The 22952-nt window shown below is 34.3% G+C and overlaps 1 protein-coding gene across 4 annotated transcripts in view; it reads right to left on the bottom strand.

Annotated features, from left to right (window-relative positions):
• LOC143236598 (uncharacterized) overlaps positions 1–22952 on the bottom strand; it is a 110221-nt gene that overhangs the window by 60389 nt on the left and 26880 nt on the right. For all 4 annotated transcript variants that reach the window (XM_076474898.1, XM_076474899.1, XM_076474900.1 and 1 more), the window contains 4 exons: positions 21216–21308; positions 18262–18363; positions 16378–16522; positions 8141–8261 (listed from right to left, as the gene is read on the bottom strand). In XM_076474898.1, the coding sequence (XP_076331013.1) occupies positions 8141–8261; positions 16378–16522; positions 18262–18363; positions 21216–21308 (461 nt within the window). The remainder of the gene's footprint in view (positions 1–8140; positions 8262–16377; positions 16523–18261; positions 18364–21215; positions 21309–22952) is intronic.

Here is a 22952-nt window from a genome sequence, read left to right as displayed (position 1 = left end):
TGCTATGACATGTCATGGTGTGTAGGCACAATACATAGATCCTACACCCTTACCTAATAATTTCTGTGTATAATGAGCATGCATATTTAATAGAGAACATTACTCAGAGAAGCCTCAAAGTTCTTTTCATCTCAGTTACTCATGTGACTGGATCATTCAACAAGGGTGTTACAAGTACTTTTCTGTGATACATTTTGCTGTAAACATAATTACTCTATGCAGAAGGCAACAGTGACCTTTTACACAGGCAAGTCAAGTGATGTGCCAAGAATACAAAATCCCTTTTTTTTAAGTGAAGGTAACCATGAACCAACCTGCACTTTGAGAAGGATGGCACTTTTGTTATTAATACAAAATTATGTTTTGTCTGCCTGGAACAAGATTTTAACAAATTTAATATTACTACAGATTATATAAATATTTGACTCAGATTGTTGCATATCTGAAATAAAGATGGTCTCACTATGTTATATTTCATTCAGTTTCTTTCTCTCTTTCAAAGTCAGTTTAGTGTACCCAAAACAGCCAATCATGTGAACCAGGTCCATCCTCCTTACAGCCATAAATACCCAAAACCTTAATATCACCTTTAAATAACTTACTGACCATTTCTTCATCTATGCCACTGATGTAAATAAAAACCCTGTATGTTATATTCTCTATCCCTACCTATAAATAGCATAATCTAATTATTTTTAGCCCTATTTACCCCACAGGCTATCCTATCGTTGTGCCATACTAAAGATTCTTCTGTAATAATAACTTCATTATGTTGTTCACTCCCATCCCTGTATGTCATTTTTGTTTTCACTCTCTCTTCTAGTTTCCAATCTGCACAAGTTAAGTTAAAGTCTGAAATCTGTAACTCAACAGAACCTTCTCTATCAAGCATTTAGAACAGAGGACTACTGTAACAGAGATGTTACAACTTCAACCTAGTTTGTTACAACATTTTTGGCCAATCAAAATTTAACTAACCTTACATTTCAATCCTTACAATTTTGCTATTTAAAATCAAGTTATTTCACCATCTGGTCACCACCTCCTTAAATATTCTTTCATTTTTTGTTGCCAGACCTCATAAACACTGCTTACTACAAAGAGCAAATATGCTAACAGTTATCTGTTTTGATTCTTTCCAGATTACTCTTGATTGGTTGGTTGGTTGAGTTGGTGTTTTATGGCACAAAGCAGCTTGGCTATCTGTGCCAAATACCCAGTAAAAAGTGAAAATTACAGTAAAATTAGGAAATTTACAAAAGGAAATTAAGGTAAAATAAAATAGTTAAAAAAAGCATAAAACCAATGTTTACATCTAGTCTACAGCATTAAAAGAAAAACTACAGTAACACAAGTTGTAAAGAACTTTCTGTATCATAACTGTAATTATCATAACTCGCCGGGAAGACTAACAGCTAAGTACAAAAACCACTGTCAGTCACCTGAAGTTCGCCTCTCCAGTCCTGGTTCCGAGTTATTTGACAATATGGCCATTTTCAAAAAGTAAAGTAATAAAAGTTTTAAAAGACTTGTAGCAAAATTTTAATAATAGCTCATTAGGATGACTAACAGGTAGTTTGAACAGCAGCATTAGTCACCTGAAGTTGGCCTTTCCAGTCCTGGTTTTAAGTTGTTTGACTTTACGGCCATTTTCTAATTGCAAATCGAACTAGATGGACTGTGATTCTTATAAGGGAATGTCATTAAAAAAAGGTCTAGCATATAAATGAAAAAACGTAACTGGCATTAAAAAGACTGATGGTCTTTAAAAAACTAAAAACATTACATAGGTGGACAGTGTCATCATCACCAATAACACTAACATTATGGACAAACCTTGGAACAGAATATGGTTAAAATGGTGCCGTCACTGAGAGTCATAACGACAGCAAGAAAGTAAAATGTGGTTTATTATGACTTGAGCATCACACAGACTAGACATCAGTGAATCAGTTCCAGATAAAAGAAAATGATGAGTTAAAAAACTGTAACCAATGCATAGTCTAGTTAGAACAACTTCCTCTTTCCAATACTTACGAAAGCAAGATGGTCAAAGTCCAATATAGGGTTTAATTTGGAAAAGCTTGTTGTCATGTTGCTCATTTGGAGTCGACTGCCAACTGACATGGAGCCGAGCCTTGAATACAGGACCATAGTCCATGTATGAAACAGGCACAGCAGACTTAGCTGCAAGCTCATTCCCACAAATACCAACATAGCCCGGTATCCAGAAAAACTGAATAGAAGTAGATGTTAAAGATAATTGGGCCAGTTGGTTTTGAACATTGGTGAAAACAGGATGTGAACTGACGTGAAGTGATTCAAGGGCCAGTAGAGAATTAAGCAGGTCAGTTTGAGTATTGCTCAGCTTCTATGTGATCCAGGGCATAAGAAATGGCGTACAGTTCAGCAGTGAACACAGAAGCTGTAGAGGGGATTCTGCATGCAACCACTGAACCACAACAAACCATGGCAGAGCCCATACAGTCACCTGATTTCAAAACAACTGTACAAACAGGAATGGAATGATGGTTCAAAAGATGTTCAGCAAATAGCAGACAGTATTTCCAATCAGGAGTGTCTGATTTTCTCAAATGACTTAAAGATAGGTCACATTTGGAGACTATAAGAAGCCATGGTGGAATGGGCTGACCAGTGGATAACAGCAATGTTATCCAGGGACAGACTGAATTCATCCAACTCCACCTGGATACGAAGGCCAAAGGGAGCAATGGCAGATCGTCTATTCTGAAAAAGTATGGCCCATCGAGGAAGGAAAACACAATCCCAGGTGGGATGCTTTGGTAAGGAATGAAGTTTTGAAGCATATAGTAAAGACAGTTGCAAACGGCAGAGGTGCTAAGAAGGTTCACGAGACTCTGGGACTTTCTACAATTCCCCAGTTCAGAGCCAAAGTCCTTGATGATGAATGGGGTCCAGAATCTTTAAGGCTGAAGGTCTGGCAGAGCCACAGATCAGTGATCCATAGTTGAATTTCAAACGAATAAAAGCACTATAAATCTTTAGCATAGAACATCAATCCTCTCCCCAAGTGGTGGAAGAGAGGACATGGATGATGTTCAGTGTTCTTGTACATTTGACCCTTAGCTACTTGATGTATGGCATAAAGGTTAGCTTATGGTCATAGATAATCCCCAAGAACTTTGTCTCATGGACCACAAGCAGCACAACTTTGCCAATACAGAGTTCAGGATCAGGGTGAATATCCAGTCGGCAGCAAAAGTTATTGCAAACGGTTTCAGAGAGAGAGAAGTTAAAACCGTTTGCTGTGGTCCACTTCAGTAAATGATTGAGGGCAATCTGCAGCTGCTACTCAATATACCTAATGTTTGACAACTGAAAGATGTGAAAGTCATCAACAAAGAGCCAGTTTGCAACAGCAAGAAGGAGTTGTTCAGTGATGGCAGTAATCTTTATACTGAAAAGTGTAAAACTCAAAACACAGTCCTGAGGGACTCCAAGTTCCTGTAGAAAAGAACAGGAAAGTGTCGAGCCCATATGAACTTGGAATCTTCTGTCCATTAAAATTTTTTTAATAAAAATGGGCAAATGGCCATGTAACCCATACATATGGAGGTCTTGCAAAATGCCATACGTCCATGTTGTATCATAAGCCTTCTCAATGTCAAAGAATACTCATACAAGATGTTGTCATTTGAGAAAGGCTTCTCTGATGGATGTTTCAAGTTGAATCAGATGGTCCATGGTGGAGTGCTGTCATCAGAACCCACACTGAGGGGATGAGAGGAGGTTGTTTGATTCGAGGAACCAAATGAGATGAGCATTAACCATCTTCTCTAAAGTCTCACAGAGACAGTTCATCAAAGCAGTTGAGAGATAGTTTGAACGAATCTTGGGATCTTTCCCAGACTTAGAGAAAGGTAGGACAATAGCCTGGGGCCAGGCATCAGAAAAAACATTCTCCTGCCAGATCCAGTTAAAAACAAGCAAAAGAATAGTAAGAGAAGCAGGAGATAGATAGCACAGCATTTCATAATGTGCATCATCAGGTCCAACCAATGTACTGCCAGACCGATGAAGGGCCAGTTTGAGTTCCACCAGTGTAAAGGGACAATTGTAGTCATATAGACAATTGGTTCTAAAGGACAGAGGTGTTTGCTCTTCCTGAGTCTTGATGGCTAAGGTGAAGGAAAAAGCAGAATTTATTTGGAATTAGTAATAGAAGATATGCTGGTTGTGAACTTAATCCAAGATTCCTTCTGGCTTTGACATCTTACCCACCGAGCATGTGCATGGGCCTACTGGAAAACAATACAGCACGAGAGCGTGGGATATCTACGAAAAGTCCATTTTTGAGTCTTCTGTGCTATGTAGCAGGCAGGATTCTACCATGGATGAAGATATCGCGGAAAATGTGTCGAAGTTTTGGGAATACACTGAGCAGCTGCTTGTATAATATAGTCAGTTACTGCTGCCACAAAGTTGTCTATCAATGGCTTACAGACAATGGCAGGATCAAGTTCTAAAAGGGCAGAGAAAGAGAGCCAGTTTGCTTGATCCAACTTCCACTGGGGCACACTAGTTGGGTGGCATCAACCATGGTCAATCTCTCTCAAAATTATAGGAAAATGATCATTGCCTCGTGGATTATTGTCAACCCTCAAAGAAAAATGGGAAATAGTGAAGGGGAGCCAATTGAGAGGTCAATAGCAGTAAAGGACTGACTAGGTGCATGAAAATAAGAAGAAGAACCAGCATTGAAAAGAGAAAGTTGCTCTATGGAGCGACCTCTGCTATCAACATCAGCACTTCCCCAGAGGGGATGATGTCCATTAAAGTGCCCCAGGATTAAAAAGGGAGATGGCAACTGCTCAATGAGAGCATAAAGATCTAATTGATCATAGGTCTCTCCAGGTGACAGATAGAGAGAAAAAACAGTAATGGTATGACCCAAGGAAACACAGATGGCTACGGCCTCCAAGGGTGTGTTGAGTGGCAAAGACAGGGTGGGCACATGCTAATCAATCAACAGTGCCACCCCTTCAGGCATTCATCCATCACACAGCCTGTCATTTCTGTACAACGAAAACTGCCAAAATGTGATTGTATCGGCAAATTTTAGAAATGTTTCCTGTAAGGAGACTATCAGGATGATAGGAAGCAATCATTGTTTTGATGTCATCCAGATTAGAATGTAAGCCTCAACAGTTCCATTGTATCAAGGTGGCTATTTTTATTTACGTGCAGGTGAATTGGGTGGAGAACCCTTCTGTTTACAACCTTCTTTTTTCTTTATTGTCTTTATTCTAAGAGTCTTCTGTCGACCTCCACAGATCCTGCCCTGGGTCGATTGGGCAGGTCTTTGCTATTGGAAGAGGATTCCAGCGACTGAGGATGTGAATGGATGTAAAAGAAAATGTATCCAAGGAAATGCCCGTATCTGGAACCAAAGGAAGTGGACCTTAGGACTTGCTGGAATGCATGTTTGGGACAAAGATGGGAGCTGAAGTTGATTCATCAACTTTTTTAACCACAGAGATCAAAAGACTTTTCATTTGTTTTGAGAACGATTCTTTTGGAGGCACAGAAAGATCTGTCTGCACTCCCACTGTAGTAATGGAATGAAGTGCAGCAGCATACGTCCAAGATGAAGTGGTAGACAGCAACTTGCAAGCCTCAAAATAAGTAATGCTATGAATTGTTTTCAAACTTTGCACCTCTTTTCCTTCCAACCATTTAGGGCAAGAATAAAATTAGAACAGGTGAGAGCCATTGTAATTGATGCAATGAGGGTCCATTTCACACTTGTAGGCATCACAGTCCTTGCCACCGCAACAAGCACACATCAAGGAACCACGACATGACATGTTGGAGTGACTGAACCACTGATACTGGAAACATCGAAGAGGGTTTGGAATGTATGGCCATACTCTGCAATTAAGATAACCTGCTTTGATGGTGGCAGGTGGACGTGGTGATGTAAATGTGAGAATGAGGACATTGGTTGGCATCATAATTCCATCACTGTGAGTGGATATATGCCTCACTGCAGAAACTCCTTGGGTGGATAAACCAGTAAGAATCTCTGACTCAGGGATGTTCTTCAAATCCCTCTCAACAACAACTCCTCGTGACGAATTCAAAGTAGCATGAGGTGTAACCTCAATAGGTATATCCCTAATTGCCTTTGAATTCAAGTGGAATTCACTATGTTGAGATGTAGATGTTTCAACCAACATGTCACCAGATCAAAGCTTCTTTATTGATTTTGGAGAGCCAGCAAGTTTTTCTAGTCCCTTCTGAATAAAAAAGGGAGACATTTGCTCTAAAGGTTTATCTGAAAGTGAATGCAATATAAGAAAATGAGGTACAACAAGTGGTACAGATGGTGAGGATTGCTGCTCAGAATCTTCAAGATGTGGTTGTTTACCTATAGACTGTTTTTTCACTATTTTATTAAGATTTTTAATTGGAGTATCCATAATGAAAAAAGGAAAATTTCAGTGCCCACTGACCCCATCCACCATGGAGCCCTACGAGGGGACACACTATAATGTCAAACAAGGATACTGCAGCAATGCCAGGGTTTTGTGAGCACTATACCCAGACACCAGCATCAGATACAATGTCCACAACACCTGTTGAAAACATCCAACACTGGTACTTGGTTGACCCTAACCCCAAGTGAACCAGCCAACTGATCCAAGGGGAGCCACCCCAAGGCTGCCTGTCTACAGGAATTCAAAGCCAAAGTGGTGTGTTAGGGTTGGACTCCTCAACCATCAGGATCCTCTCCTCCCCTTCACGTCACCACACATGGCAAACACGTGGATGGATGTTTAGATCCCAGAGGAGGTAAACTGAAAGAACAGAACCTTCCCTAGGAGGTCCCCTCATCATGTACAGGAATCCACACCAAGGATTCTGATTACTCTGAAGTTTCTAAGATTCTGGAAGCTGATCTGACATTCAACTAGGTACAGCAACAACTCAAAGATGAAGATTTTTCTCCAGTTAGTCATCAGACATGTAGGCTCTGACTGAAGCCTTGGGCATACTACTCAAATTCTTCATGGAAACTAACCTAAAAAACTAATAAGTACTCTACAGCAATTACAGAGCCAACCAGGAAGAATTAGTGCAAACTATGTATTTTAAAGATCGTCGGTGTGGGTGTTAAAGCTTCAATTAAAATAAAGTACAGAACAATTTTTTTACCTTCTTAGGTCACCTTCAGGTTAACTCTTGGTTAAATTAAAGATAACCTAAAAAGGTCAAAATGCTTTTCTGTACTTTATTTTAATTAAATTTTTAATATTCATACCAGCTGTCTTTAGAATACATTTTTACCTCAAGTGGGTTTCTAGTCATCATGAATCACATGTTGCAGACTAGTATCTGTACTTCAGAACCAATACCAGCTCTTGTCAAGCCACAGCTACTTGAACCTACAGGAACTTGTCCCACATTTTAAAGTGACTCACTGTCAGATGAAAGTTGGTAAAATACTAATGATGCTTGATGTGAATTTATCTGTCTTGGCAACACCACATCTTGAAGGTCATTAACATATTTGCAATTGGTGGGAGAATTATGTTCTTTCCAGACCCAGATGGTGCTGACAAATATGACTATCCAGATGTAGACAATCTGCTGTGGGGTTGCATTAAAAGTGGGAGAATATAAAATGTATATATATTTATTATAACTTATTTTTGTTTTCCTTTGTCTCAACACACAAAAAATAAAGTGTAAATTTTGTTGTGTGTACTTTGTGGGGGTTATTTCTTTCCCCTTTTGGTTAAACAATATTGTTATTGTTAATTTTTTTTATATGGTTTTGATTTGGTCCTTTTATGTATATATTTTGTGAAAATATCAACTTTTATCTAATCTTGAAGGACCTATTTACTTGTATTTAATGTTAAAGGGTCTTATTTTGTATTCTAGCATGATCTACTTCTGAAGTTTTATTTGCTGTGTCTTTAAGGTAACACTTAAAGGTTTATTCTGAACTTTATTAGTGTCTTGCTTCATATGTTGAACCAATACAAGCACTTATTTTCATACAATACACACGGTTAATAAACCTAAGTCTTACCAGCTAACTTTACAAAAACTCCTTAGATTCATTTTTAAAAAATAAATTTGATCTCACTATCCAGCCAGGAGGACAGTTGCAAGTTCCACTGATGTGATTACATGTTCCATTATTCTGACATACACATTGATTTGCACATCCTTCACCATGAGTACCACTAGGACATTTCTCAGAACATCTGCAAGAATGAGAAAAATAACAATCAACATATTTATCTCTTCTAATTTGTCAAATGACATTAAAATTGTTCTAAGCCTTATATATATTATCAAATATTTGATTTAATGAGCACCAGAAGTATTATTCTGGGCAAAAGAAAAACACCAAAAATAGATTTGCACTCACTACATTTAACTTTTGTTGATGCTTTATGGTATCTAAGTGCCAAAAAAAAAATTAAACGTTTCCTACAAGCAACAGTACAACACATAGCAATTAAAGATACACACACAGGCACATTGTTTAAACACCTATTTAGTATCACTGTAATAACTAACTCTCTAAACTTCATTTATTGAAATTATTGTATAATCAATAATTATTATGTGTGTGTGTTTTGTAGTACATTAGTAAATTAGTCCACCTTTCTTTGGGGGTGATGACAACACAACAGTTTGTTGTTAAACACAAAGCTACATAAAGGGCAGTGCTTTTTTCCACCATGAGTATAAAAACCCAAATTTAACATTTTACTTCTACAGACTTATCACTAACCCAATGAGTGGCAATCACAACATATGAAAATTTAGTTGTAAGGACACACTCTTAAAGAATTTGATCAAACAATGTTTCATATCTAAAATTTTTAAAATATTTTACCCAACTTTAATCCTCAAAATGTATGTTAACTGCAATCCTTTGACACAATCTATTAAAAATGTCTAATATAAAGATTACAATAACTGTCTAATTTCTACTTAAAAACAAACCTTGAGCCATTATTTTATTATTACTTTTAAAGCCTTATATGTAATAAATTACCAAAAGGTAACTGTTTAGGGAGAAAAAAAGGCAATTCCTTCCCTCCCCAGATGCTGGGAGAACCTTCTAAAAAAATACCACTTTTATGATTTTTACCATACAAGTGTTTGTGTGTGTGAGTGTGCTGAACAAATCATAATAAAGTTCCAGGGCAATTTTGTATATATGAAAACATAAAACTGTATGTCAGCAAAACTGTGAGAAAACACACTCCAAATTTAAATGCAAAGCCAGCAATTAAATATGCATATCAAATATGTGGTTGATCTCTTGAAATACTATTCATGATTAATTAAACATTATTACAACCATAACAAGCATGTGAGTACGGTCTGAATTATGCTACTTTCCATACTAAATGCTGAAACAAATGCTTATGAATAATATTACACCCTATATCAGTAATCTCCAACAGACTGCCCATGGATCACATTAGGCTCTCAAAAGTTTGAGCTGTGGTCAACACTATGATCACATATTTCTTTGTTTTATTTGTTTGGTATTAAGCATAAAGCTACACAATGGACCATCTATGATATACCTACCAAGGCTATCAAAACTCCATTGTGTGCATTATAAGCTTTCAGCCTTATTGCTGAACCACTGAGGATCATCTACATCTTGTAACAATAAGCAACTGATTCTTAGGGTGGACAGAGAGCAAACAGCCCATTATGTAGCTTTGTACTAAAATACAAACAAAAATATTATCCAGTGAACTAAATATAAAATAATTCTGGAAACCTGGAACTTATGAGAACAAATAATAACTCCTTCAGTTTTTAGTTTGATAAACAAGTTCTAAATTTTCACAAATTGCATGAAAAATTTTCATCTGCTACAAATTGAATGTTTTAAAATGTATTTCTTTAATGAAGCACCAAAAAAGAGAAAAATAGTGCTCATTTTGAGGATAACAGCACACCTTTTTCTTTTGTGTTTGTCTGTGAATGAGATGTACCATAATCATTACCCCCCCTAAATGGTTTTTATTTTCACTAATAAATCTTTTTGGTATAAACACGTCTACATTCAATCACTTGTGTTCCATAAATGGTTATATTTTTATTCCTCATCATTTAACTTGAAACTGTAAGGCAAGAGCTCAAATAACATAAAATAAAGAAATAATAATGATGACAAATGGTAATGATTATAAAAAGTACAGTTCAAAGTTGTTTAGTGATGTTCATTCTAGTTCACAACCCAAAGCATTCCACCATTTTGTCTGAAAATGGTGTACACAAAGGAAGACAATATGGTTTTATGGTAGAAAACAAAGTTCATACAGCATTCTATGCTAGGTTAATATTCTAAGAACTTCTATGTGTTTGTGTATGTTATTAAATAAAGTCAGCAAAACCAGAAGACAATTTTCACATTTTTTTATTTAGCAAATTATTTATATTCACGGGATGTCACCAAGTCAAAACTTTAACACAAACCACACAGCATATTAATTTAAACAGTTCTAAGGGAAATCCGTGGTGACGAGAAAACCCACTTTTATAGAAAAATATATATGTAAAAATGGCTGGTATGAGTAGAGAAAGCTCTATGTAAAGGAGCGAAAAATGTTTCGACTTTCTTGACTGAAGGTCGAAACGTTGCTTGCTCCTCTACATAGAGCTTTCTCTACTCATACCAGCCATTTTTACACATATATAGTTCTACAGGAAAGCTTTATATGTCACCAAAAAAGAATAATCTATAACAAGGCAACTACAGGTTAACCATATTAAAAAACCCTCTCTGTTGCTTATTTGACGTGCATGCTCATAGGTGTAAAATTTGGTTCAATTTTTGGTGAATAAGAAATGTTCACCTGTTTAAAGTAAAATGAGTAATATCACTTAGAATACTTCACGTTATAGTTACTTTTCTGCAGTACTTACATACACCTGATAAGATAGACAAGAATAATTATTTACTGACACAAAATCTAAGAACAATATCAGAAATAAAAGTATTTGACAAATAAAACTTTTTAATAGTAAAAGTTTACACCATCATGCTGTCTACAGTACTTCAGTTACAAAATTATAGAAACTATATTTCTCACATGTGCCACTTGACCAATGCATTTCACACAGTGATGAATGTAGGTGTCAAGGAACAAGAGAGGGTCTGTACAGCTGGAACTGAATTATTTTCTCGTCACTAGCTCATACTAAAGTCATTCTTAAATTTTTGTTCCTTCAATGCTTTATCCTGGCTATACAGTGGCTTTTCCTAACTGCAGACATGCAAGATCATACGTATCAAGTGATTACCATAACATACGTTACTGCAGATACTGTGAAACATCTGTTCTAGAAAGTGGATGATGAATCACATTCACATGTAACTGTGTTTCTGATCAACACGAGCATGTTCAACAAACAACTAGTCAAATTGTGGTCTATTACATGATAAAATATCATGGCATTTCATACATGTTCATTTTAGTTGGTTTTGTAAGGATTAATAAAGTTTACAAGCATAGCCTGTATTACACTCTGTTAAACCATAAAACTGGTGGTGATAAGAAGTACACATCTTCACCACATTTAACACAGATGAGAAAATAAATGGCTGTTCAGATTCTCTTTTTGGACTATACAAAACTCTCCTACTGTTGATATCTATCCCTAGCTTACCCCTGAACAAGAAAGTTTCTCCTTTCAAAAGTGCTCATGTTATATGGTATATTTGTGTTAAATGATTCCTTGAAACAATGTGTTTCCCTAACATTATGCTGATATCTACTGTTCAGCTAATACATCAGTCATAAACTGTTCCAGATTATTAACCAATGAATAACCTACAACCCACTTGGTGAAGTAATTGTTAATAACAAGCATGTACCAACAGCCTTGTTCAGTCTCCTGTAAAGGACAAGATATGACCAATATTGACTTTTCATGCTGGAACTTTCCTCGCTTTAGCTTCTCCTTAGAACAGTACTGACACAATACAGTGTGTGAAACACTGCTCAACACAAATGCAGCCAGCAAAACTACTTTTTCATATCAGCATGTATATATGTAACATGCTTATCACTTATAGGTCTTGAATTATGTAAAGTCTGTAATATTTCCTGGGTGAGAGCTCTAGGAATCACCAGTTGCATCAAAAATTGAATCCTTATTTCAACGGTTTATAAGAAAGGTAGAGTACACCTTCCTACACTCACAGCTACTCATACAAGTACCTCAGGTTACATGAACCTGTGTATTCCTCAATATACAAGAATCACATTTTACCTTATTGCACAGCAAGTAGCATCCAAACTTGATCTCAGTCCTTCAGTTGCACTTCCCAAACATCCTCATATGTCACTCAAGTAGTTCTTTCATTAAAATAATCATCTACTGCAGTGGTTCCCAACTAGGGGTGCGAGATAACATTTGTTTTGGCCACCTTCACCTTTATTCTGAAATAAATAATTACTGTGAGGGGTGCAAGAACATATTAAAATTTTTTAGGGGTGTGGGGCATAAAAAAGGTTGGGAACCACTGATCTACTGTGTGACTTAACAACACAGATGTTGTAATGGTTTTAACTCCCACATGGTGTGCACAAATCAGGACATTTAGTAAATAGTTATAGTCTCACTGTTTGGGAAGACAACTTGTGTTGTATCTCCCAGACCACATGCACCACTTATCTCCCTGGTCATTCCAACAACAAAAACAGGATCGATATATTATTGAAGTGTCACAAAGCTCCTCTATGTAGGCAGAGCTTTTACAGAAAACAGACAGTATTCAAATCTACCTAATTATCTAGAAATTTCTTACATTAGTAAGTTTTTGGTAAAACCTAACCCACAGTTAATATTGCAGACTAAATATTATCTAAAAATAAGTCTACACATGTAACATATGATCTGTGATGCTTATAGTTTTATCATGAAGTACAGTTTTAAACTACTGTAAGCAGTATACAAAAGAAGCATTTCCTTCTGTAACTTAGCAGGGAAGACATGGTAATTCCCAAGGATTGACATGGGGTAGTCAGATCCAACCTCCAGTGTCACTCCAAGGGGTACCCTATGGGTATATGTCAGGTTTGGTGAAGATAGGTCAAGCTGCACACTAATTATAAATCAACATACTGTACAGGGAAGACACAACAGTGTCATATTCTAATATTGCCTTCACAAAACCAACCCACCAGAGCAGCTCCCTACAGAAGAAATAAAGCATAAAGTGCATAGTTGGCCTGCAAAGAAGCTAGAAGTAGCCATGTAATAGTGTAAATGAATGACTTGGGAATGAAAAAGATGGGTAGGTGACTGGACCATCCAACAAAAAAATGTAGAGAGCTGAGATGAGTCCAAATGGAAGAGCCAGGAACTAAAGCACACACATCTGATGGTGATAATGAAGATAATGTCTGGATGCAGAGGAGATAGAAATGTATAAGCACACATCTAACAAATTATCATTCACAAACCAGGAGTGAAAACCCAATGAAGGACTAAGTATGACTCCACTGGGAACATGGCAAGGCCAAGACTGATACAGAACCAACAGATTAATGATAGGGTACAAGTCCTCTGTAATTCTGGGGATAAAAAAAACAGGTGGATATAAAAGTACAGATGAAACAGATCTCCGTATTTGATGGCAGCCTTTCAAAACAAGTCCTGAATTGTGCCTGTAAGATGCTAGTCTGCAACAAAATTACAAGAAGGAGAGAAGAAAATAGGATGGAGAGACAAATGAGGAAGAGAATGGAAAAGAAAAACCAGATCTCTGAAACCACCTTTAGAACCCAAGAATCCACTGCAAAGTTCCTACAAATGTTGGCAAAACTGAGAAGTCTGGCCTCCACAAATCCCAAACTCACAAAAGAGTCACCATGCTCACTGATAGCCAAGACAACAGCACTCTAAGGACCAACAGAAAGTATCAGGAATACAAGAGGCTGGAACTGGCAAGGGAGAGGAAGTAGGGGGCCAAGACACAGGAATAGGAGTGAGAGATGAATACAGTAAGACTGGGGAGCTGGGAGAAGGAAACTAAAATATTAGAGTCTGATACTCAAAAAGGGATAAATATCTCCAAATGTTGCAAGTCTAAACAGGGAAATACATAGTGAAGACAAGCTCAAGCAGAATAAGAGATATTACATGCTGACACCTGAATGCAACTGGTCCCTAAAATAGCTTACACAAACCCAATATCCAGAAAGGGTAGGAAAAACTAAATATTGACCCAACAACTTGTCACAGCAGAGAGCAAGATTAGAATCATACAAAAAGGGAGATAAGGATAAAATATAACCTATCTGATTGATGAAGTCTACAAATGGGGAAAGAAGTCTTAACACCTTCCATGAAACATAATGTGACTGTAAAGTGTAGGCAGGATTAAAAAACAAGTTGTCTAAATCTTCATCAACATGTGAGGGTTTACCTTCACATGGTAAGAAATGACATTCATCTGATGATTCTGAAAATTGAGCAAATGCCCTTAACTAAAACTTTTACTTTTTGAGCAAATAAACTTGTTCAGATATTATTGAAATAGTAGGCTAATTAGGGTGCAAGATGAGTAGATTGGGAGAAAGAGAATTTAATGAATTCTCAAAACCATAAAAATTCAGAAAAATATGATTGAAAAAAATTCATGGCTGAAAAAAAAAAGAACTGTAAACTGGAGCAATTAAGTGAAAAAAGGTTTCTGAAAACATCTGAACAGTAAGACTGCCAATTAAAAAGTGATCTATGACTACAGAAGAGAAATTAATAATAATGATATGAATTGTGTTGCACACCTGTTAGTGGAGGGTTACTGCATGATCATTTGTATGACAGCATGTAGAGGCCTCACGAGTACACGAGGACATGTGGAGTATCAAAACTAGTAAGAAGCAAAACTTATGCATACAGAGGACATAATAAGTTGAAGAAAGCTATATGTGAAGAGATAACATATTGTACTGGAATAAAGTTTATGATAAAAATCCATTAGCAATAAAGAAAACAGTATGTGAAACACATTATTCAACTACACGAAACAATTAATAAACATATTGCATTAACCTACCTTTTCCAGTCCTCTACCTGGCATTTTGTTTTTGTGTGTGTGTGTGAATGCACATAACAATATTAAGTATATCAACTTTCTGCCTGCACAGATAAAATTTGTCAGCATATGAAACAACCCCAAGTCTGTGATTTTTGAATATATTTTGTTGGTGGTAATAAAAACCATCAAATTTAGCTAAATACATTTCTTAGTTTTACAATTTCCAAGCATTTTAATAAAATCATAGATATCTCTCTTAAATACTAAAAGTATTTTCTTTCTTACAATATGCACATCTTAGGACTTCTATGGGCAGTTAATTTCTAATCTTTAAGTATTATATCAAAAGCCTTCCTTGATTACATTCTTAAATTATCTAACTATGTCATGTTTTTTTTTCTTGCATAAGATAAATAAAGGTAATAAATACATTTTATTAGTTTCTCTTCATGCTTATTTATTTTGTTGAAGTGATCATTTTGGTGGCTACTTTTCAGATTACAGAAAGTCAGACTAGTAATCTTAAATTGAGTGTTTTATAATGTACTTCATCACAGCACAAGCTTTGAGATTAGCAGGAAGTATCTTAAACAGCTGGAGATAATTTATGAAAGATGTTTGGAGGTAACTTTTTCAATAACACAGTTAAATTAAAAACTACTTATTAATGTTAACTTTAGTAATATATTCCACTGTTGAATTTCTTTCAACATATTATACTTATGATGATGATATTACCAATAAGCATTTGTGAAATCTGCATTTCAGGTCAATGGTTATATTGTGGACACATCTGTTATATACTTCTATTATTTCATTCTGCATTGTATATTTATAAGAAAATAAGCTTTAGGTTCAATCGACATGTTTAATGAATTAAATGCTTTTGTTCAAATATGGTGATGCTTATGAATTATTATTTTATGGGTGTAAATGCAAGAGTAACAAGGTACTAATACCTAGCTGAAAAGGGTCAAATAAATAATGAGCCTTTATCCTCAGATGCTAAATACAACAGCTTAAACATATAGCATGCTTAATAAAGTTATCCCACTATAATAAAACTTCACAATGACTAAATTTTGGTAAATTATATACTTTATTTCTATTTTCATATAAAATTTATTTTAATTACAGGGAAAATGTGATAGGCAGTCTTAAATATTTATTTTTAAATAAAAATTGAACTATCATGCATTAAAACCCTAAAATACATAGTTCATATGATAAAAAAAACATTACATACAAACCTGAAATATTTAAATTAATAACAATATAAAAATATGTCTTACAATGCTCCTTGATAACCTGGTGGGCACTTGCAACTTCCAGATACATGATTACATGTAGCATTGTTCTTACACTGACATTCCTGTTCACAACCCAAACCAAAAAACCCAGTGGGGCATGGATTATCACAATATTTGCCCATCCAACCTTAAAAAGAAACACATGGTAACACAAACATTTTTTTTTTTTTGTTTTTATTAATCAAGTATACATGGGCAAGCAAAACCCATGATAAACAAAAATTGTGGGTATATCAAAAAGTTCTTATCAAAATCACAAAAATATATAGTTTTTGCCATCTCTTCTTAAACACTAAAAGTGGTATTTCATCAGGTGAAACTACTTAAGGATGTCATCAGACTTCTCTATAAATGAGCTTTAATTAACAAAGAAAATGTAATGGGAAACCTAAAATTAAAATATGAAAACACACCATCACATCCTCAAAACAATCGAGCATCTAATCATTCAGAACTTATCTCCTGATGACTTCACAGGTTTATATCATTTACATAAAATCAAACATATTTTAACATAAAATGTTTACACAAGTCACAGTGTATAAAAACATATTCAAAACTACAGTCCTATTACATTCCTCTTCTTAAACTACAAAATATATTTGTACTTTAATACCAAAATACAGAAATCAAATATGGACATGACACAAATAAAATTTAAAACAATTAAAACAATGTTTATGTTTTCACTATTAAACTGAAACATTATTTATTTTCAAAGAATAGGTATTACCTTGCAGATGCAATATTATCATGAAAGGATTTGTGCTTCACTTGAGTAAATTTAAAAATATTCACAAATATGTTGTGTTATGGGTCCAACCATTACATATGTCAGAAAACATTTCTTTCATGGATCTCAAAATTAGGCACCCAGAAAAGTTAAATAGCTCCACATATCTAATAAATACAATGACGTATAAAAAGAGGGTGGTCTACTGATTATGTTTGCAAGTTGTATGACAAATTATAAAAGTGGATTTTTGTGGATTCTATTTCAACTGGCCCAGCATAGCCAAAAGGTTAGGATGCTTGCTTGAATCATAATCTGAAGATCACAGATTCAAAGCCCCATCACACCAAACATGCTTGCTCTTTCAGCTATTAGGGCATTATAATGTGACAGCCAATCCAATATTCAGTGGTAAAAGAGTGGCCCAAGAGTTGGAAGCAGGTGATGATGACTAGCTGCCTTCCCTCTAGTGTTACACTGCTAAATTAGGGATGGCTAGCACAGATAGCCCTATGTAGCTTTGCATGATATTGAAAAATAAACAATTTCAACTTTACTCAACAATTTCCTGTTTTCACACAGACATGATGACAGCCATAACTATACCACACACCACATGCACACTTGAATGTTCCATGGTTAGCAGCAAATGAGTGAGTCTGATTGTAATTAAACATCAGACCTTTTGTTTACAGTGAGCATATGGAACATTGCAGTGGTATAGGTTGACTCCCCTCTACATGTTTCTGTACTGAAAACCAAAAAGACTGTTCACAGTTAACAAGACCACCTCAACGGTGTCAAGGCTTTCTTTAGACAGATTAATTTTGTTAAATTATGCATGCATTTCCTTCAAACTTTGCTAATCAGAAATATAAAATTATTTTATTGGATCAAATCCAAAGCAAAAAATTATCTCAATTTGTGTAACTAATTACTTTGAATGTCAATAGGCAAAATGTAATTTTATTTATATACACCTAACTGATCTGTTTCTCTTACATGAATTCAGCAGTTAATGATAAAATTTTCTCTCTCTTCACTGTGACAAGGACTCTGCCAATGTAAAATTACCACTTTATAAAACATAACCTGTTTAATATACTTCCTTAGGAAAAAATGTACCTACTTACCAGGTTTACATGTACAAGAGCCAGTAGCAGGATTACAAACAGCACCATTCTGACAAAGACAATCACGTTCACACTGTTCACCCCATTTTCCATCTGGACAAGCTGTGAACAATTATCAGTATATTAGACATATTGTGAGTTGGAAGGTTCACTGAACACTACAGGAATTATACTTAAATATACATTTCATACAGTAATAACCATCTCACAAAATCTTTTCACATGTGAAATATTTTTAATCTTGAAATCTGATATAAATGTGCTTGAACAATATACATTGTACATAGTTTGTCAGTTTTGTTTTGCTTTAATACTTTTGTGACAGGGCAATACCATATACAATTAGACAATTAACAAATCAATTGGCAAACATATAATAACTATTGTGATTTTCTGTGGGATATAGAGTGGCAAAATACATACAAGGAATATAAATACAATACATAATCTGTCATACATTGGAAGTTGTATTCCAAGAAAATAAGTGTGTAAACATTTCCCAAAGAATGTTAGATATTCAATTCAATAACTAACATTTTGTTTCTTTTTCATTAACCTCCCTACTAAAGTAAGATCAAAGTCTGTGTGTCCCAGCTTTTGACAGAGTTACATTCAAAATTTAAACTACTTTATTATCAATGAATACAAATAAACTTGGCATTAAAGTGTAGTAAGTAAACCAAATTTTTCCACATGCCACATGAGCCAGCCCAGCAAATTGATGTTGGTCCAAAAATATGCGTCTTTCTGGAAATGTTTGGCTTGTTTTGATTAGAAAAAAAAAAAAAAAAAGGAATCTGTCACTATCTCTGATGCCTTGGTTACTGGACCAAGCTCATGATCTAACCCAGTGCCATGAGAGCCAACATAAAGAAGTTAACACATAAATGTGAAGTAAATCAATATTGTAATGAAACATTCTTGACTGAAATGTTCTAGATATGGTTGTGAATGTGATGGCTTAAACAATGATTGCACTAAATCATTGGTCTATGTCAGATGAAAAAATAACATGTTTCAAGTTATCCAAACAAGCTGAAGTGGAGATTTGTCAACTGATTACTGTATTGACAGTAAAACATAAACAAATGGGTGCAACAGTTTTGTTGTCTTCAAATAAAGGATTGGAATCATGTATAAGGAACCATTAGTTTCAATATTTTGTGAAACTAATTGCAGAGTAAAACTAAAAAATGCAGATGTATGATGCATTACAAAATAATTTCCTTTACAATTTTCAGATTAAAAATATCATTTCTATAATGAAGAGTAAATATTAGAAGGGTGATATAATACCTATATCATATCACTGTAGTATAATCAATATAGATTTCACCATGTCTTATTTTCATTAACATTTAGTTTTTTTCTTTTAGAAACTGTGCCAAGCTTCTGAGCTACAGCAAAATATACAGAAATAACCCTTAATTACCAGTTTTTGAATCCATCACATTTATTAAATCACCACCAAATAAGTTCTCATCATGTTTGAGCCATAGCACTTGCATCTGTTCAGTAAATGTGATTAAAGGTACATTGACCCTTATATTATCAGTATAATTTCACACAGGCATAGCATGGCCTAATGGTTAAGGCACTCAACTCACAATCTTAAAGCTGCAAGTTTGAATCCCTACCATTGCATAATGCTTGCATTTCAGTTATGGAAGATTTATAATGTGATGGTCAATCCTACTATTTGCTGTTTTAGGAATGGCCTAGGAGCTGCCATCTCCTTCTAGTCTATCACTGCTAAATTAGGTACAGCTAGTGCAGATAGCCCTTAGGTAGTTTTGTAATGATTTTTAAAAACAAATCAAATCAAATAAACCATTTTAACATGTGTGTGGGCCAAATGAGTAAAATGTTTTATCCACTCACAGATTTAACTAATACAGATAACTAAAATATATTGCTCATATTATTTTATAAATGAAAGACATCCAAACAACAAAAATTAAATCTACAACTCTAGATTATAAACTTATAATATTTCATATGATCTATATGGACAAATTATGAAATTTAGCCAAAAATAGTTTATAAGTTACTTTAGTGATCTTATTATAATGTTTATGTGTGTGTCTACATGTATATATAACTAAAACTATAGTAAATCAAAACACAGTAAGACGCTGCCTAGGAAGGGGCTGATTTTCTGTTTTATGGCACTGAACCAAACAAGATTGTGGAATTATACTGAGTAACATACATTAAATTTGGTAGCACTTAAACAAAGCACTTATACATCATTCACAAAAAAGAAACAATGCCTTTAGTTACATAACTCCATATATGTAATGTTAAAATGTTCCTGTTAAGAGCTGGTTCATTTAGAGCTCCGTTTTCAGAAATCACTGCTGAGCACTAAATGGAATATTACTAAATACAAAATGAAGTCAAATAAACAATGTTAAGAGACAAATCTGATATGATAATTACTGACCTAAGGTTTGGAAGTGCTCAGGTAACATACACAAATAATTATTTGCATTTTCCTGACATTTATTCTTAGTTGTTTCAACAATATAATAAGCAAGGAAGATGATTTTAAGGACAGTTTAACTTTCAGTTTGAGTTTTTACAAAAAATTCATGCATATTGACTATTAATAGTAAGTAGTATTAAGGAGGTTTGAATTTATGCATATTGGTAGTAAATAAGCATATCAAGTTATTGTCTAAGAATCAAGTTTAAATTAAATCCCTACTTTAAAATGTTGTAATTACAGAAAAATATGTATAAAAACAACACAATGAAATGCATTAGATAGTTCATATGTTAATAGTGTGACAAAATCACACAATACAGTTTAGTAACATACAATAACCTAATAAATTCTATGAGAGGAAAATAAGTTTTGATTTAGTGAATTATTTATTTTAACCTGATATTAATAAAACATTCACAAACCAAGGAACCCTTATAACAGAGCAAAAAAAAGACATACTTACAAACATTACAGGTATTTCCACCCCATCCTTCATTACACAAGCAAATATCTGGTGCTTCACAAACCCCGTTCACACAAGAGTCCTTACAATGTGCTATCAAATAAATAAATATTGAGATCAAGAGATTGGCAACATTAAGATATATTTCTTGCACAAAAATACAGTATTCCACATTTATAACTGTTCCCAACTGTCATAAATTTAAAAAGGCTTTGCTTCCTTTAGAAATAAAGTTGCATGTAAAGCACACTGGTGGAAAATTTCTCAAAACATGCAACACACTGCAATATTATGAACAAATTCCTTAAATTAAAAACAATATGAATGTTGGTCAGAATGTCAAAATAATCTGGTTTACTTAACTGCTTTCTTTGTTACACACAGAACAGGACTGAAATAGTTTAAAATACTAAAAGGCATACAACAAAAAACTATGTAAACACAGTCTATAAAATGTGTGTACATGCCATTTATTATACATAACCCTTTAACTTCTGGTATACTAACTTCCTTTGTGCATGTCACAAAAAATGTTAAATGTTTAATATTAATTTATTTGAATGAAACAAACATTATCAAAAGCTTTATAATTCAAAGTTTTGCATTATTCAAGTTATAATTCTTTTATTTCAAAAGAAACCTCCAAAACAATTAAATCTTCAGTTTTGTTGTTATGTAACATAAATTTAGTTAAAATATCCGAGCTTTAGTTTCTTCCGTTTCTATTCAGCTTAGTCTTAGTACCTCTATGACAGTCTATAAGAGTTTCTGCCTATACAATGTTGATTTCTAAACTTAAAGTTCATATTACAACAGACATTCCAAGAAGGACCTTATTTCTATCTTCTCCTCTGACAGATGTCACATCCACATTCCATAGTATTCTGTTGCTAAGCAACAGTCTTTTTGAAGACTTGAATAGCATGTTTATAACAAATAGAAAGAGCAGATTTATCAGTCTAATCTCTCAAACTTACCAGGAAACATAAGCATTAAGTTATTTTTCAAATGAAAAGCAAACTGTCGCTAAGTCCATTATGGAAATGAATGTCCCTAGAGCTTGGTAATTTTTCTCATCTTGTGCATAATATTTTGATACACAGTTAAGTTTTATGTAGGTTTTACTTTTATGATTTAGTTAATTATGTATTATTTGTGTTTTAAAATTTATATTTCAAAGGTTCAATGTTATTTTAATATTATTCTTTCTGAATTGGTCAAAACGTTCTTCTTAAAAAGGCATGTTCAAACTATATTTCATTGCACTGTATGTTGATAATAATGGATAGAGTTAGTGCTAAGGTAGGGAAAATAGAAAATAAACTTAAATATTTACCTTCACAAACTTTTGATATTCATTTAAAAAGGTTCTAAAGATTATTTAAGTGAAATGTGAAAACTAAGAGATAGAAAATAGTATTTTTATACTTAACAAGCAAATCTCTTTGCAGGTGAACTATTCAGATTCTGAGTACAAATAACTAAATTGAATAACAATTATTTATTAAAAATAACAAAAACAATCAAAATACTTTATCTTTTAGAAATTTCATACTTTTAGGATAGTTCTTGTCAAATTTCAAACAATTTCATCAACTAGTTTTATTTTTGGAATGAAATATGACAAGAGTAATGTTACCTATTAAAAACCTTCATTGCCAGAAGTCATGGGGTTAAATATCTACTTTTAAAATTTGATTTACAAATGGACATTTAACTTTCATAGCTTCAAAATTA

The sequence above is a fragment of the Tachypleus tridentatus genome, chromosome 13 (assembly GCF_004210375.1).
Source record: "Tachypleus tridentatus isolate NWPU-2018 chromosome 13, ASM421037v1, whole genome shotgun sequence".
Taxonomy (NCBI): domain Eukaryota; kingdom Metazoa; phylum Arthropoda; class Merostomata; order Xiphosura; family Limulidae; genus Tachypleus; species Tachypleus tridentatus.
Note: the sequence above shows the minus strand (reverse complement) of the source record. Positions and strands in the feature narration are given on the sequence as shown.